At 51.6% G+C, this 14,479-nt stretch overlaps 5 protein-coding genes across 5 annotated transcripts; 2 read left to right on the forward strand and 3 right to left on the reverse strand.

Annotated features, from left to right (window-relative positions):
• Window positions 1-124: 124 nt before the first annotated feature.
• Window positions 125-9,464, forward strand: GLOTRDRAFT_138914 (ARM repeat-containing protein). The gene is made up of 28 exons (XM_007868284.1): window positions 125-374; window positions 426-663; window positions 716-935; window positions 995-1,159; window positions 1,214-1,282; window positions 1,329-1,440; window positions 1,488-2,171; window positions 2,240-2,426; window positions 2,481-2,818; window positions 2,880-2,995; window positions 3,051-3,240; window positions 3,298-3,656; window positions 3,707-3,827; window positions 3,883-4,077; window positions 4,131-4,345; window positions 4,398-4,551; window positions 4,601-4,719; window positions 4,771-4,803; window positions 4,857-6,053; window positions 6,104-6,748; window positions 6,805-7,069; window positions 7,122-7,195; window positions 7,245-7,387; window positions 7,447-7,687; window positions 7,736-8,010; window positions 8,067-8,908; window positions 8,962-9,037; window positions 9,086-9,464. Exons 1-28 carry the CDS (start codon window positions 155-157, stop codon window positions 9,330-9,332), a joined length of 7,740 nt encoding a protein of 2,579 aa, XP_007866475.1. The 5' UTR covers window positions 125-154; the 3' UTR covers window positions 9,333-9,464.
• Window positions 9,465-9,755: 291 nt separating this feature from the next.
• On the reverse strand, window positions 9,756-10,253 carry GLOTRDRAFT_116258 (uncharacterized protein; the record flags this gene model as incomplete). The annotated part of the gene is made up of 2 exons (XM_007868285.1): window positions 10,053-10,253; window positions 9,756-9,998 (listed from the first exon to the last, which is right to left on the reverse strand). Coding segments are annotated over exons 1-2 (435 nt in total), but the record flags the coding sequence as incomplete, so codon positions are not given.
• A 322-nt stretch (window positions 10,254-10,575) lies between these two features.
• GLOTRDRAFT_111210 (uncharacterized protein) lies at window positions 10,576-10,907 on the forward strand. The gene has a single exon (XM_007868286.1). It carries the CDS (start codon window positions 10,591-10,593, stop codon window positions 10,891-10,893), a length of 303 nt encoding a protein of 100 aa, XP_007866477.1. The 5' UTR covers window positions 10,576-10,590; the 3' UTR covers window positions 10,894-10,907.
• A 43-nt stretch (window positions 10,908-10,950) lies between these two features.
• On the reverse strand, window positions 10,951-11,585 carry GLOTRDRAFT_76713 (uncharacterized protein; the record flags this gene model as incomplete). Its single annotated transcript, XM_007868287.1, has 2 exons — window positions 10,951-11,308; window positions 11,360-11,585. The coding sequence occupies 2 exons, from the start codon at window positions 11,583-11,585 to the stop codon at window positions 10,953-10,955; spliced, it is 582 nt and encodes a 193-aa protein (XP_007866478.1).
• Window positions 11,586-11,830: 245 nt separating this feature from the next.
• GLOTRDRAFT_129617 (uncharacterized protein) lies at window positions 11,831-12,877 on the reverse strand (the record flags this gene model as incomplete). The annotated part of the gene is made up of 3 exons (XM_007868288.1): window positions 11,831-12,643; window positions 12,699-12,782; window positions 12,839-12,877. 3 exons carry the CDS (start codon window positions 12,875-12,877, stop codon window positions 11,831-11,833), a joined length of 936 nt encoding a protein of 311 aa, XP_007866479.1.
• Window positions 12,878-14,479: the final 1,602 nt, after the last annotated feature.

The raw sequence follows: 14,479 nt of genomic DNA on the forward strand, positions 1-14,479 counted from the left end.
CTCTGCTTCGTTGTGGCCTGTACTACGCTTTGCCACGCAGGCTAACCGTAGTCATTTACGGGGGCACGTGCAGTCAGCGCGCGCGCCTCCGAGGAAAAACGCCTAGTCAGACTCGCTGTAAGTCGTAGTGATCGGTATTCCTCTCTGTGCCATCATGGGCAGGGTCGACGTGGAAGCCTGGGCCGCTGAAGCCTCCACTGGCGACGATACCGACCAGGAAGGGTCTTCCTCTGGTCCATTCTGGTCATCCGAGAAAAGTGCCAGTGAATGGCCGAAAGCATTGGAGTATGCACGATCGAAGCTGCTATCAGCCAGCACTCGCGTCAGGTCGACTTTCTTGAAGCAAGATCTACTGTCTGTCATTAAGCGCGAAGGTCGGTGAATTCGTTCGAAGCCGCACGATCGCACGATGAATATCTTTCCAGATTTAACTCTATCTCAGACTTTGGATGTATTCCAGCTTCTAACTCTAACATATCCCCGGTATGTGGACACCATCTCGAGGGACGCAGTGGAGGCGGTTGGGATGGAGATTGTGCGGCGAGACGAGGTGCGCGGGACGCCCCAGGGCCCTCAAGGAGAGAGCAAATTGGGAGTGACGGAGCAGATCCTCGGGTGGCTCGCTCATGAGGTTGGTGGGATCAGCAAGAGAGGCTCTTCCAGGTGCATACTCGATGCTTATATATTTCGGTTACATTATGCTCACTTCTCTTAGTTCCTATGCGGCATCAAACATGTATGTTCTCCTTAGCTGGTCCTGCGGCCTGTACACGGTCTGCCTCGAGGCGAACCCAGACTTCACCTCCTCCCAAGCTTGGGAAGTGCTTGCGCGGGTCATGGCTCTGTTAACCGATATGGTCCTGCACCCTGGTACGCGAAGCAAGCCGTCTCTGCAACGAAGCGCGCTTGTTAGGACACGTCGGGCGCTCCGTTCGGTGGGTACCAGCTTGGTGGGACTCCCTGAGTTATGCCGCGGCTAATAGAACGAACCCAGCATCCCCCAAAGGTTCCTGTACTCATGGAAACTCTGATACGACAAGCGAAGGCTCACTCTTCGCCATTGTCGTTTATCCCTCTACTTGGCTCGGCGGTCGATGTTACGCTGCGGCTGAAGAATGTCAAAGACCAGTCGCTGAGACAGGTGCCTGCGAGTATCAAGGTGGATCAACTGTACTTTATTATCATTTGCGTAGCTGATTTTCATTCTATCTAGAACGACATGATTGGGCTGTATACAAACTCCGTGCTACTATCGAAGTCGCCGGTATCCGCACATGCATTGGTACGTTATCCTGTGTTCATAGCGCAGGCATTATTTAATTTTGTAGTCCGCTTTGCATGATTTCATCAGGGACGTTGTATCGCCAGAAGACTTCGAGAGAGTCATTCTTCCCACTATGGAGAAGTCAGTTCTCCGATCCCCAGAGTATTCTCTGAACGGTAGGTCTTTTACTTTTTATCGTTGCCCTTATACTGATGATTTGAAGTGATGAGGGAGTTTTTCGTTGCATATTCCCATGCGCTCCAGTCGGATTCTTTTCGACGAGTTGCTGCTGCGGTCATCAACAGCTCGAAGTCGAACAATGTGCTTGTCCGCACTACTGCAGTCGCCTTGTTCCAGAATATCGCGACGAAGAGCTCGAGTCCGGAGGATCTGGAATTCCTGGTCAATGAACTGCTCACGCTCCCCAAGACGGGGAAAACATCAGGGCCTGAACACCGAGTAGCCTTATTCTCCATGTTAGACGCGCTCCCTCCCAGCCCTTCCATCTCGCTCACGATTTTGCAAAACGTTCCAGCGCTCTTCTCCAAAGAGTCGCATGAGGCCGCGATCACAATGTTGATCTCCTCCTTGGCAGTGCACATCACGTCGCTTCTCAAATCGAAAGAGAAGTTGCCAGCTGAGGCATTGAGTCTGGTTGCGAAGGAGATGAACAGTCCTAAGCCGGCAGTGCGGAGGGCGTTCTGCGCGTTGACCGGGAATGTCTTCTGGACGCTTGGTGACCTCAAGTCGGATCCATCGGTAGAATGTGCTAGGGCTGTCCTACCAGCGATCGAGACGAACTTGAAGACAGTCTCAGCGAATCCGGTGGCTGCGGTTGCTGGTCCTCTCGAGGGATATATAGCAGTTGCTGTGATACTTGGCGCGTTTCTCTCTTCTGGAAAATTCGGTACGTACGGTCGTTGCTAGATTGATGGAACGCTGGCTTATTGACAGGATACTCGATGCACTAACTAGACGACCTGATTTCCAAGAACGCTATCATCAAGACCTTAGGGTCAACGTCGCCGAAGCCTGCATTCTTATTTTGGGATAAGGTGTATCAGAAGTTGAGTACGCTCGAGGAAGAAGTTTGGTTCCTGCGGGCATGTGAAGTCTCTGTGATCCACCTAGCAAACGAGATAGTCAAGTCGCAGGCCCTAAGGTAGGTATTATGATACGTGCATCATCCCATTTGCAAGCTTACATCTCTATGTAGCTCGTATGTTGGTTCTGCTTTCTTGCACTTGGCTGTTGACAGCCGGTTCTCGGATATCCGTCGTCAGTGCGTCAAATCCTTAGAGACTCTCAGCTCGAGAGTTCCGAAGGTCGTCAGTTCCATTGCAAAGGAGGGCCTGCTGGTGTACCTTGTGCACGCCAAGCCCTCTCTGAGTCTCAAGACCATAGAGGATGAGTCGGAAAAGCCTATCCTCAATTTGGAGAATAGACTCGCGGCAGTCCTTCTGGCTTCTGCCTCATTCTCGGACGACTGTGATGTTACCACCAAGCAGGACATCTTAGCTGATCTCATAAATATTGCGCACCATCCTACAACATGTATGGTCGTTTGTACCATTACCATCTGCCGGCCTGACGATTTACGAGACGTGTTGCACAGGCGGCAAGAGGCGTCAAGTCTGGATCGAAATGTGTCAGAAGGCTGGACTTGATCCGCAAGGACTTATCAACAACAAGCTCGACGCGATTTTCCACAGCATACTTGCAGCGTCAGATGTATGCTAGGCTGCCATGTGTTCAAACTCACTGTACATCACTGACATCCGTTAAGTCTAGTGATCGAGGTCTCGTCAAAAGCAGCTACCGTGTGTTAAGCACGATTGCCTTCGTTGCACCTGCTGCGGTCTTACCTCGTGCAATGGACCAATTACGATTGGATATATCGGCGAGCGACATCAACTCCCTGACTGATACTGATCTGGGCATCTGGGCAACTCCGGAGGGCGCAACCTACATCGACGGTAATTCTACCCTGCACATATGAGAGACAATTGTAACATCTTACACGTGATATTTAGTCCTTTCGAATAAGAAGGATGAGGCACCGATAAAGAAAGGCAAGGGTGCTGATATAGCCAAATGGGAGGCTGAACTTAGGAAGTCTCTTGCCAACAAGAAGGCCGTAAACTCGGGGAAGCTGTCGAAGCAAGATCAAGCCCTTGTACAAGCTCAGCTGGACAAGGAAGCAGTCATCCGGCATCGCGTCACAGGAATTAAGTTCCACCTACAGCGTGGTCTTGCGTTCGTCCGTAGTATCGTAGCTGCTCGAGTTGACGACTTCCGGGCCTACGTGTCGAATGTTGCGACACTGCTTCTTCATGGAGCGTTCGACAAGGGAGTCTTGTTATGCGGATATGAACCTTACCACACATACCTGGTATGATTGAGCCCTCATCCCGCCTTACCGTCATTTCATATGTCCCGCAGGACCTTTCTTCATGCTGCTCAGAACGCCTAGACCTTTTCAGACCTCTCATAGGGGCGGCGACCTTGCGATCCTTACAAGTAAGCGGCATACCAGAGGAGATGCGAGCAGAGCCCTTGAATCGTGCGTACATCACTGGTTCTCTATTCCGGTAGCTGACTTTCAAAGCCGATGGTAGACTTGGTCTCCAGGATCCTGTATCGTCTGCGGTTCTTATCGGAGCAAGCGCCATTGGATGCCGCTACCTTCTCCTACGCCTACCCTTTACTCAGTCAAGTCTTGGTGCAAGGTGGCATAGCACTGAGCGAGGAGGATGACCCTCTCGAGCAGATAACTTTGGCTCTGGATATTGTTAGGTTCCACTGCAGTGAATGTGAGCCAAATCGACGGTATAACGTTGTACTCAGTCTAATTTGGCTATTTAAGTCGGAGATTCGGCATTCCCAAGAGCAGCCATCCTGACGGATCTGATCCATGCTATTCGGAACCAACCTCGCCTTGCTAAGGACGCAGCGTCTGCTCTGATCGATTCAGCGCAAGCGGTCAGTCAAACTGCATCCCCGGAGGAGTCCTCCATTCTATTACGAGGCACACTGCACCAAGAAGTCTACGCCCGGAATGCTTGTTTGCAAGCCTTGCAGGTAAATTACGTTCGTGACTTTATTTGCATCCTCTCTGATAATCTTACATCAGCCGTTTGACCTCACGGAATTGGATTGGTCCATTGAGCTTTGGATCGCCATGCACGATGACGACGAACAAAATGTTAGGCTTGCTCAGACGATTTGGGAGGATAACGGTTTGGATGTACCAGAGGCTTTTCTGGAGCCCCTGCTGGACTACCTCGGTATGTTCACTCATAAGCCAAACTCGAGCGTTTCTTAGAACCAATACAGGTCACGACAATAGCTATGTACGGTCCAGCGCCGCTGCGGGGTTGGCCGACGCTGTGCAACATTACCCTCAGCTTTCCGCAAGGGTCGTCAAGGCTCTGGAACGATTGTATCGTGACAAGGTGATTGCCTCGCCAGTAGCGGTAGCTGCCCTCCTCTGAATCATCCTCTAGGCGAAGATCCTGGCTCCCGAGTTCGACCAATACGTATGCACATTATTTCTATGGTCCTTTCCCATGTTCATACGATTTTTCTGCAGGGTATGGTCATTGAGCAAAGTCTGAACCGTATCGATCCCTGGCAAACTCGACAAGCCGTCGCTCGGACATTTCAGCTAATAGCACCATACATCCCATCAGAAGAAATTGAGAATTTCTTCACGTTCCTGATAAAAGATGAAGCATTAGGTGATGGCGCTCCTGAGGTGCGCAGGGAAATGCTCCAGGCTGCAACCGTCGCAGTAGATGTCCATGGGGCCCAAAATCTTGCCTCCCTTATCGCATTATTCGAACAGCAGCTTGCCAGCCCTGGTTCTGCGTCTGAGGCCAGCGACTACATAAAAGAAGCAGTGGTGATTCTTTTCGGTCGAGTAGCCCGCCATCTGGATCGCAGTGATAAACGCATTCCGACGATCGTGGACAGACTGGTCGAGGCATTGAAGACACCCTCGGAGCAAGTGCAGATAGCAGTCGCTGATTGTCTTGGTCCGCTAGTCGCTGGAATGGGGACGGAAGTTGCTGCATTGGTGGATAAACTGATGGAGCAGCTGTTCAGTGCGCCAAAGTACGCAGCACGACGAGGGGCTGCTTATGGCTTGGCAGGAGTCATCAAGGGAGTAGGAATCGCCGCTATGACTGAATACGATATCTTAGGTCGTATACGGGAGGCGGCAGCGGACAAGAAGCGCTTTGAGGCGAGACAAGGTGCAATGTTTGCCTTGGAGACCTTTTCGAACATGCTAGGACGCCTGTTCGAGCCGTACGTTATGCACGTTCTACCCTTGCTCTTGACATCGTTCGGAGATGCCGTCGCCGACGTTCGTGAGGCAACACAGGATGCAGCGCGTGTTATCATGGGCAACCTGTCGGGCTTCGGGATCAAGCTCATATTACCGTCTCTATTGTCAGGCCTGGACGAGAAGCAGTGGAGGACGAAACGAGGTTCTATAGAGCTTCTTGGAATGATGGCGTACTGCTCACCGAAGCAATTGTCCCAATCCCTCCCCATCGTAATTCCCCGGCTGACTGGGGTATTGACGGACTCACATGCTCAAGTCCGGGCAGCCGCAAATCAGAGTTTGAAACAGTTCGGCGAAGTAATCAGTAATCCGGAAATCAAACACCTCAGTCCTGTGTTACTCAAGGCTCTCGTCGACCCAGGGAAGACTCCGAATGCGCTATCGTCTCTTCTCAAGACTTCCTTCGTACATTACATCGACCAGTCGTCTCTGGCCCTGGTGAGTTTTCCTGTCTCCAGTATACCGTCTTCCTATATTCATTACCTCAGGTTGTACCCATCATCGAACGAGGTCTGCGGGAGAGAGGCGCTGACGTGAAGAAAAAGGCTGCTCAGATCGTCGGGAATCTGGCATCACTCACGGATACTAAAGACTTCGTTCCCTACCTTCCCACTCTCCTGCCTATGGTGCATGTGGTTTTAGTGGACCCAGTTCCCGAGGCGCGGGCCACTGCTGCCAAGGCGCTGGGAACACTCGTTGAGCGATTAGGAGAGGGCCATTTCCCGGACCTGGTGCCGGGATTGATGAGAACATTGAAGACAGATACGTCCGGTGTTGACCGACAGGGTGCAGCACAAGGCTTAAGTGAAGTCCTCGCTGGACTTGGGATGGAGAGACTCGAGGGTTTGTTGCCCGACATTATTGCCAACGCTCAGTCTCCTCGCAGCACAGTGAGAGAAGGGTTCATGACGCTCTTGGTCTTTTTACCAGTTACCTTCGGTGCTCGATTCCAACCTCATCTACCCAAGCTCATCACTCCCATCCTCAGTGGTTTGGCTGATTCGGAGGAGTATGTCAGAGAAGCATCCATGCGTGCTGGTCGGATGATTGTCACGAACTACGCAAGCAAGGCTATAGATCTGCTGCTACCGGAGCTGGAACGTGGGATGTTCGATCCGGGATGGCGCATCAGGGTATGCCACGTCTTCTTCCCTACGCCCCAGATGTTTAATTTATTATTTCTATATAGCAATCTTCGATCACCCTTGTGGGCGAACTCCTTTTCAAGATATCCGGGATCAGTGGCAAAGCTGAGATGGATGACGAAGAGGAGGTTGTCGACGATACGGGAGCTGCAGAAACCTCGAAACGTGCCCTTGTTGAGACTTTGGGAGTTGAACGTAGAGACCGTATTTTGTCCGCCTTGTACCTTGCTCGCCAGGACCCTGTTGTCGCCGTCCGCCAAGCTGCGATGCACATATGGAAGGCTCTGGTGCACAATACGCCCCGAACAGGTCAGTCACTGGATTGTGTTCTAGGCAAACCTGGCTGACAGGCATTTGTCAGTTCGGGAGATTCTTCCCGAGCTCATGGCTCAAATTATACGTCTTCTATCTAGCTCTGAATCTGACCAACAAGATGTAAGTGCCTATACTCTATCGTGGTGCAGGTAGACTGACAGCCACCCAGACGGCCGCGCGCACAATTGCGGACTTGTGTCGTAAATCTGGAGAGAGGATGTTCGCTGAAGTTATCAGCGTATTACGCTCTAATTCAACCTCTTTGGACGCTCGTACTCGGCAAGGCGTCTGCTTGGCGATAAGCGAACTATTGTAAGTGATCCCTCAGCTACAATCGTTACATCCTCCAGATGACCCACGTTTCTCGGTAGACCGAACACTGGAGAGAATCAGCGTGAAGGGCACGAGGACGAGATTATTTCTATGGTCCGTCAATCCTTGGTGGACGACGAAGCAGACGTACGCTCTGCGGCAGCCAAAGCCTTTGATGTACTCCAAGAGGAGCTCGGAGTCAAGGCGATTGACCAAACTATTCCTACCTTGCTCGAAGCTCTCCGACAACCTGGAGCCAGTTCTGGCACGGCTCTGCATGCTCTAAGAGAGGTCATGAGTGTAGGTCCAAACCCTATTAGTCGTAGAATTGTCCTGACAGCCCCGTAGGTCCGCTCTTCCACTGTGTTCCCGGTGCTGATACCCACTCTGACAACCTCACCAATGTCTGCTTTCAATGCGAGAGCACTGGCGTCACTTGTTACAGTCGCTGGAAATGCCTTGAGCAAGCGTGTCTCCATTATCTTGACTTCTCTAATCAAGGAACTGGAAAGCAATCCTCAGCCTGAACTTCGAGATGCAATAGATGAAGCGCTCAGGTCTCTTCTCGCCTCTGTGAGTGACCCAGAAGGCCTGAACACATTGATGCTGCTGCTCCTTGGATGGTCAGTTAACTTTGTTATCCCCAATATGGCACTGTTGCTGAAGGTAGACCCCGTAGGTGCAAGAGTGATTCCAGCCAGCGTCGTGCAAGCTCATTACAAGTCTTCGCCACGTTCTGTGAAGTGTCTGAGCTTGACGATTCTCTGTACCGAGTGGACTGGATACGGCAGTTGGTTTCCTCAATGGACGAACAGCAAGAGAAGATACACACTGCCGCGTGGCATGCTCTAGACGTCTTTGTCAAACGTGTTCCAAAGGACGAGTTAGAGCCCCTCGTCGTGCCACTCCGACGTACAATTGAGAGCACCGGTACTCCTGGACACCACGTGCCTGGCTTCAGCCTACCTAAGGGTGTCTCACCTTTAGTCCCCATAGTTATTGCGGGTCTAACTACTGGCAGTAACGAACAACGCGAGCATGCCGCGTACGCGATTGGCGATCTCGTTGAACGGACCGCCGAGGACGCTATCAAGCCATTCGTCGTCCCATTCACTGGACCCTTAATCCGTGTTGCGACCCAGGCCACATCATATCCGCCAGGAGTCAAAGTCGCCATCCTGACGGCCCTTACCACGATGCTGGAAAGGATACCTGCGTTTGTCAAGCCGTTCTTCCCCCAGCTTCAGCGAACATTCGTCAAGAGCGCAAGCGACGCTTCCTCTCTAGCAGTCCGGAATCGTGCCGCAGACGCTCTAGGTGTCTTGATGCAGAATCAACCTCGAGTCGACCCAGTTGTTACTGAGCTTATATCCGGTGCTCGGAGTAGTGAAGACAGCATCGCAGCCAGTTTAGTCCTTGCTCTGGCAAACGTCATCAAAAGTGCCCATATAAATGTCGGTGCAAAAGCCAAGGAGGCATGCGTCGATTTGATTCAAGACGCATTCAAGGAAGATCATGAAGGTTGGTACGAGGCTCATGCGTATTGACTCGCCATTGATTATTTGTATGGTTAGATACATATGTTCAAGCCATCGCAAAACTCATGTCGTCGCTGGCACCATATCCTGAACTCCTAAAGCCAATAGTCAAGTAAGCATATCGTCTATGATGCAGATGGGATACTCATCACCCTCGCAGTACGTATTTGGTTGCGGGAACACCGCCTTCGCCACAAGCTTTGCATGCCATTTTGGCAGTACTCTCCCCTGAGGAAGATGGTGGCTCGCATTCCGATCTCTTCCAGGTACTAGGAGTACTGCGGAGCGTAGCGCAGAAGGTGGCGGAGAGTTGTGGAAGTGATAGATCGTCCATTGCTCGTCCCGCTCGAGAAGCTAGGGAGTTGCTAAAGCAGCTTGACGATGAAGCCTTGCAAGGGGCGTTATGAGCGTCCGGTGCGGTCGGATTCGACAAGTCCGTGGCAGTACTGTATCATAGACACTCGAAAAGTTCTGAGAACATGACTTCACGCTACATACCTTGGCATTGTAATATTAGGGCTTGAGCAACACCGAGCGAAACCGGAAGCAGGCGTAGCAGCCCATTCGCAGTACGACATATGGACTCATGGCATTCATACAACATCATAGTATACACGGACAGCGACTCTCAAAGAACGGGTACCCAGAATAGTGGAAAGTCTCAGGTGCGGTGCGTATAAGCTCCGACTGGATCAGACACACGCCGCTCCCGAAAGGAAAACGGTTGCCCCACCCGGAAGGACCTAGGTGCCACAGGCTCGAAATCTGGATTGCGTAGTACCTCAGAGGCGTCGAATTCTTTCAAAGTAGACGAAAGCCAGGACGGGTCGGCGTTATAACTAGGTCCTGCGCGGGGGATTGCCATGGGCAGGGACGTCGCGAGCGAGCGACTCAAAGCCAGTTCTTCGCGATCATTGTCAGCGTCTTCACGAGAGTCCGTGTCATAAAGAAGATTATCGTCCGTAGAGTGCTGGACTCGACCCCTGATGAGTTGTTCCGGGATGTCAGCGCATGGGTCATCCCATTCCAAAGCCGACCAGGGATGTTGCGTTAGCTCGGGTCCAGTGGATGTGCTTAACTATGTGTCAGGACATCCGAGCGGAAAATATCACCCGTAAAATACTCACTTGTCGTTAAGGTCTACGGGGAAGGAAACCGGCCATGGAATGCTAGACTTTCCAGGAGTAGAAGGGTAACTGGGGGTTGAGCACGAGAAATACTTGATCTCTGGTTCCTGAACGAAGCGGACGGACTTCGTCCTGTTTCTCTTGGGCGGCGGTCCGGAATCAGAAAAGGTTCGGCGGAATTGGTGTAATGTCATAGATCCCTATACATCGATTACCAATCCATGACAAGTTCGAATCTCAGCAATAGTCTACGTACCACACCGTCACCCTCCTGGAACGCGGTGCCTCTAGGGGATAAATTGAGGTGCAGCGGCTGCGTGAAGCTTGCGTCCAGCACAGAAGATATATCAAGTGTGACTGTAGGAGGCGCCGGGCCGCTACGCAACTTGAACCGGAAGTAGGGTTTAGCTTTTTCTCGAGACCTCTGCTTGGAGCCAGCCATTGGCGGTGGTGTACGAGAGGAAGCAGAGAACAAACAAAGGAGTTGGCAGTCTACTATTGTCAGCCTGGAGAAGAAAGGAATGCAGGATGTAAGGGGATGCCGGATGATATTGCGAGGGAGGACGTGCATTATATAGCGCAGGCTGTGTGTGGTTGGATTCGTTTGCCACACAAGCTTACGAAGGACGATGCGAGAAACACGCTTTCCCTGAGTGGCGTAGCGATAGGGGAACGGGATGCCTCTGGCTCGGTCATTTTAATGAAGGATACGACAAGTGCCACCGTGCTGTGGATGTGGCCAAAGAGCAACGCCATTGCATTCGAAGCGCGAAGTCAGGTGCAAGCTTCGCAACTTGATCCGAGGGATGATGGATCCAATAGATATCGATTCGCCATCTAGAACCCTGTGGCTATTCGCATCTAAAACCGACTTCGCATTGCTTTCTCGAGGTATGCAATCTACGCCTTCCTGCGGCGGTAACTGACTCTTCCGAGCCACATCTTGTCTCTGCCTTCCGACAGCCTTACCACTTCGCCCAAGGCACCCCATGCAGCGTCGTTAATTCCTTGCTGGTGTTTCTGCTGTTCCCGCTTAGCCGACGACTTGGATAGACCATAGTTGACGGCAGTCGTCGGGTCATGGTATCTCGGATCGTGAGGAGGTAGAGACGGGTCCCACTCCCTCCCAGGCTTGTGGTATCGTCTTTGAGCCCACTGCTCGTGGTACGATTGAAGAGACGCAAGGTTTCTGGTCAGTTTGTGGGCCAACCCACGAGACGCGGCGGAGTTATGCAGTAGAGAAAGCGTATTATCCGCTAGCATATCTTAGGAATGTACGAGATATTTTTAGAGGAACATCACTGTACCACGTTCGTTCCATTCCTCTAGCCATTTCTTCTTAGCTTCGACAGAAGAGTCGCTGAGGCGTCCCTTGTGTATTCCATGCAGTACTTTCGCTGCCTCACGAAACGATGGCTTCAGTATCTTCCTGAGAGACTTGGTAGCAGCATGATGATGGAGAACGGCAGCTGACGTCGCCCGGAGACATAGGCGGTACAAGCTGGTGAAGTATGGAGGCAAAGGAGAACCCATACTCATTACGTAATGGCTGCCACAAAGATACCATTGACTGAAGAACTTGGAGTAGAATATTCGCATAACGGTGCCAGTACATTCTTCGATAATAGAGTCCGCCTGCGTGCAAAGCAGAAGACAATAAATTATACCCAACGGCAGCCAGTTGACAAAAGGATGTTTAAGTAGCATAAATGAATCTACGGGGTTGAGACACCAGGGATCCTCGTCTCTACTACGGGTCACTCGCCGAGACGTACCCCCTAACTCAGACTTTGTGCTCGCAGCTTATACGGTAGAAGGAAATCCGCAAGAAGGGTGTTCACCGTGCCCAACATCTCTTGCCCCACCGGATCCGTGGGACTAGGGGGAGGCGGGCTCGATACCCTCCTAGACACTTTTGACTTCCCAGCCGGTACAGCAAGCGGCCTGATGTTAGGTAGACTGCCGCGCACTGAGGAGGATGGTCCAGCCGGACTCGTATAAAGGCGGCGGTGCCCTTTGGGGAACGAAGGGAGGACGGGACTTGGTGGCAGAGACACCGTATGCCCTTTGGATGGGCTGGGACAGTGCGACGCTTGGCCTGGGAGCGCAGTGTTCGGACTGGGTTCCTGAGTTGGCGATTCCTCAGATTTTCCTCCCAAGAACGATGCTCTTGTACTGCGTGCCCGTGAGGTATCTCCTGAAGATTCAGATTCTATATCGAGGAGGTAACCCCGGGTTTGCAGCGTCGTCGCCGTTGCCAACGGACTTGCCAAACTCTCTTCATCAGAGAGTGACGAAAAGCTTGATTCGTCTGCAAAGTTGGACGAGGAGCGGCGTGATGTCGGAGGGGAATCCCATACGGGGTCGGTAGGGAACAGTGAGGAGGACGGCGCGGCTGCCGCCTGAGGCGACGGAATCGGCAGAGTGAAGACGCCTTCCAGTATAAGAGGGGAAGGGTCATCGTGGCAGCTGTTGGTATCAAATAACCCAAGCTCGACTGGCGAGATGGGCTGCCACATGGGAGCCACGGTCGCAAACATATTGGTACTTGTAGTTTCTAGAGGACGTCCAGCAACAACACCATATTCGCTCTAAGACGGACAAGGTGTAAGCACCGGTCAGGGCTATCATAGTCTAGTGACATACCTTAGGAGCTGTGGCATTCAGACCACGGTCCCTCACCTGATGCGTCGGTTCTGGAGAGATATCGAGAGACAGCGACGGACGGACCTGGCACGAACAAGCGTCAATACGAAAGGGGCGGTGGAGGGAATCAATGTACTCACCGCATTGGTATGCGTTTGCTGAGACTTTGTCTTGTCCATGGTCAACAGGGACTAACGAAAAGGCGTCGAGGAAAGTAATAGGGGTATTTACAGAGCGAAGGACGACTGAGAAATGGAAAGGCCAAAGCGCTGTCTTATATACCCGTAGAAGCCATTGATATCCCGGCCAAAGCGCAAAGCGCTGGAAGTGCCACAGTGCCACATAGGGGCTCTGCCACATTGCGAGTCCAGATCTGTGGCCAAGATCTATTATACGAACAAAGAACATAAAAGCGCCTGCGTGCACACACAACACGCGGTCTTCATCTCGAGTGCCCATCATCCCATTGTCGCATACCGTTGCTAGGACGCGTTAAGATCACCGCTTCACCTCGGTAAATCCCCACAAGGCCAAAAAACCGTGCAATGGACGCACGAACCTCCCAGACACTTCTTCCAATGCGGAATGCTCCCATGCAGGCAAGCCATCCCAGCGATTTTAGACAAAGCAGGAATGCGCAGGCTCACATCACTTCAACCGCAGAATGATGGTCGCCCCAGATTTTTGTCCGTTCCAGATACCGGAGCCTATGCCACCGGGTCAAGCGGTTCGCAGAGCATTGGAGATTTCATACCGGATGCGCAGATCTGCCTCGCGAAGAAGGTCTGCGTGAGTCGAGTGGTGGCGAAAGGGACGTTGATTTCTACGAGCGCAGCTGTGGCCAAGGTAAGCCATACTATGACGTTACTTGCGCAAATCCTCACAGCGGATCCGCAGCTGAATGCCTTGGGAGTCCAACGAAAGGATTCCCAGAAGACTCCCTCATAGGTCACTGTATTTGCTGCAGTTCCAGGATACCCCTGATAGAGCAGATCCTTTAGATTGTAATACCTTTTCCATCGATATATGTATCACGTCCCTTGTATGAGTCATGGAGTTCTTTCATTCTTTCATGATTCGCGAATGTTCAACACAATCTGGTGTTATCCGAGACATCACCTGCGAGCTTCCAGAGATGTTCAGTGGTTGATCTCGCGTGGGCTATCCGAGTACGGGTCAGTCCATGACCGGGAAAGATACAAAGACGTCAATCCACTTGGTCGCCGGATGTTGTTAAAAGTCGACGTCGAATGTATAATTCCGAATAAACGAGGAAACAGAGATAGTGGGGGTGGGCAACGCCGCGTCTGAATGCGTACTATTTGTACATGTTTGGCTCAGGCTTAAACGCGATTTGGCAGTGACCAACTGCTGTCGGACAACGTTGTGCCCCCGCTATTGCCTTTTCAAGCAGATTTAAGTCACAGATTTGCACAAAAAGATCATTACTAGTGCGTGTTCAGTGAATTTTTGGGAAATTGCTGATAGTTAAATAAATAGTGTAAAAAAAGTTACCCAATGGACAATCTGGGTTGAACACGCACAAGAGCTTACTTGATAGAGCACTTCTCATGTTTGAAGCTAGACGTGAAAGTGAGTCTACGAGCCAGCACAGTGTCCACGGTAGTCGACTGAAGAAAAGTGATTTGGCGCGAGACGCGGTGTGACAGTGATGTGACTAGGGCGAATGCCCGGGAGTTCTGTCATTTTATTAGTTCTGACATTTAATCATAGGCTTACCTTTGGATATGACTATGTTATATACACTCATTAGTGCCTGC

Source organism: Gloeophyllum trabeum, assembly GCF_000344685.1.
Source record: "Gloeophyllum trabeum ATCC 11539 unplaced genomic scaffold GLOTRscaffold_00007, whole genome shotgun sequence".
NCBI lineage: Eukaryota > Fungi > Basidiomycota > Agaricomycetes > Gloeophyllales > Gloeophyllaceae > Gloeophyllum > Gloeophyllum trabeum.

Bases quoted from the DNA above. Each gene is read 5' to 3' on its own strand.
- GLOTRDRAFT_111210 (XM_007868286.1), top strand. From the start codon at position 10,591: ATGCCGGATGATATTGCGAGGGAGGACGTGCATTATATAGCGCAGGCT.
- GLOTRDRAFT_138914 (XM_007868284.1), top strand. From the start codon at position 155: ATGGGCAGGGTCGACGTGGAAGCCTGGGCCGCTGAAGCCTCCACTGGC. The intron at 2,427-2,480 runs GTAGGTATTATG...ATCTCTATGTAG, and splicing joins GTCAAGTCGCAGGCCCTAAG to CTCGTATGTTGGTTCTGCTT. The intron at 2,996-3,050 runs GTATGCTAGGCT...ACATCCGTTAAG, and splicing joins GCATACTTGCAGCGTCAGAT to TCTAGTGATCGAGGTCTCGT.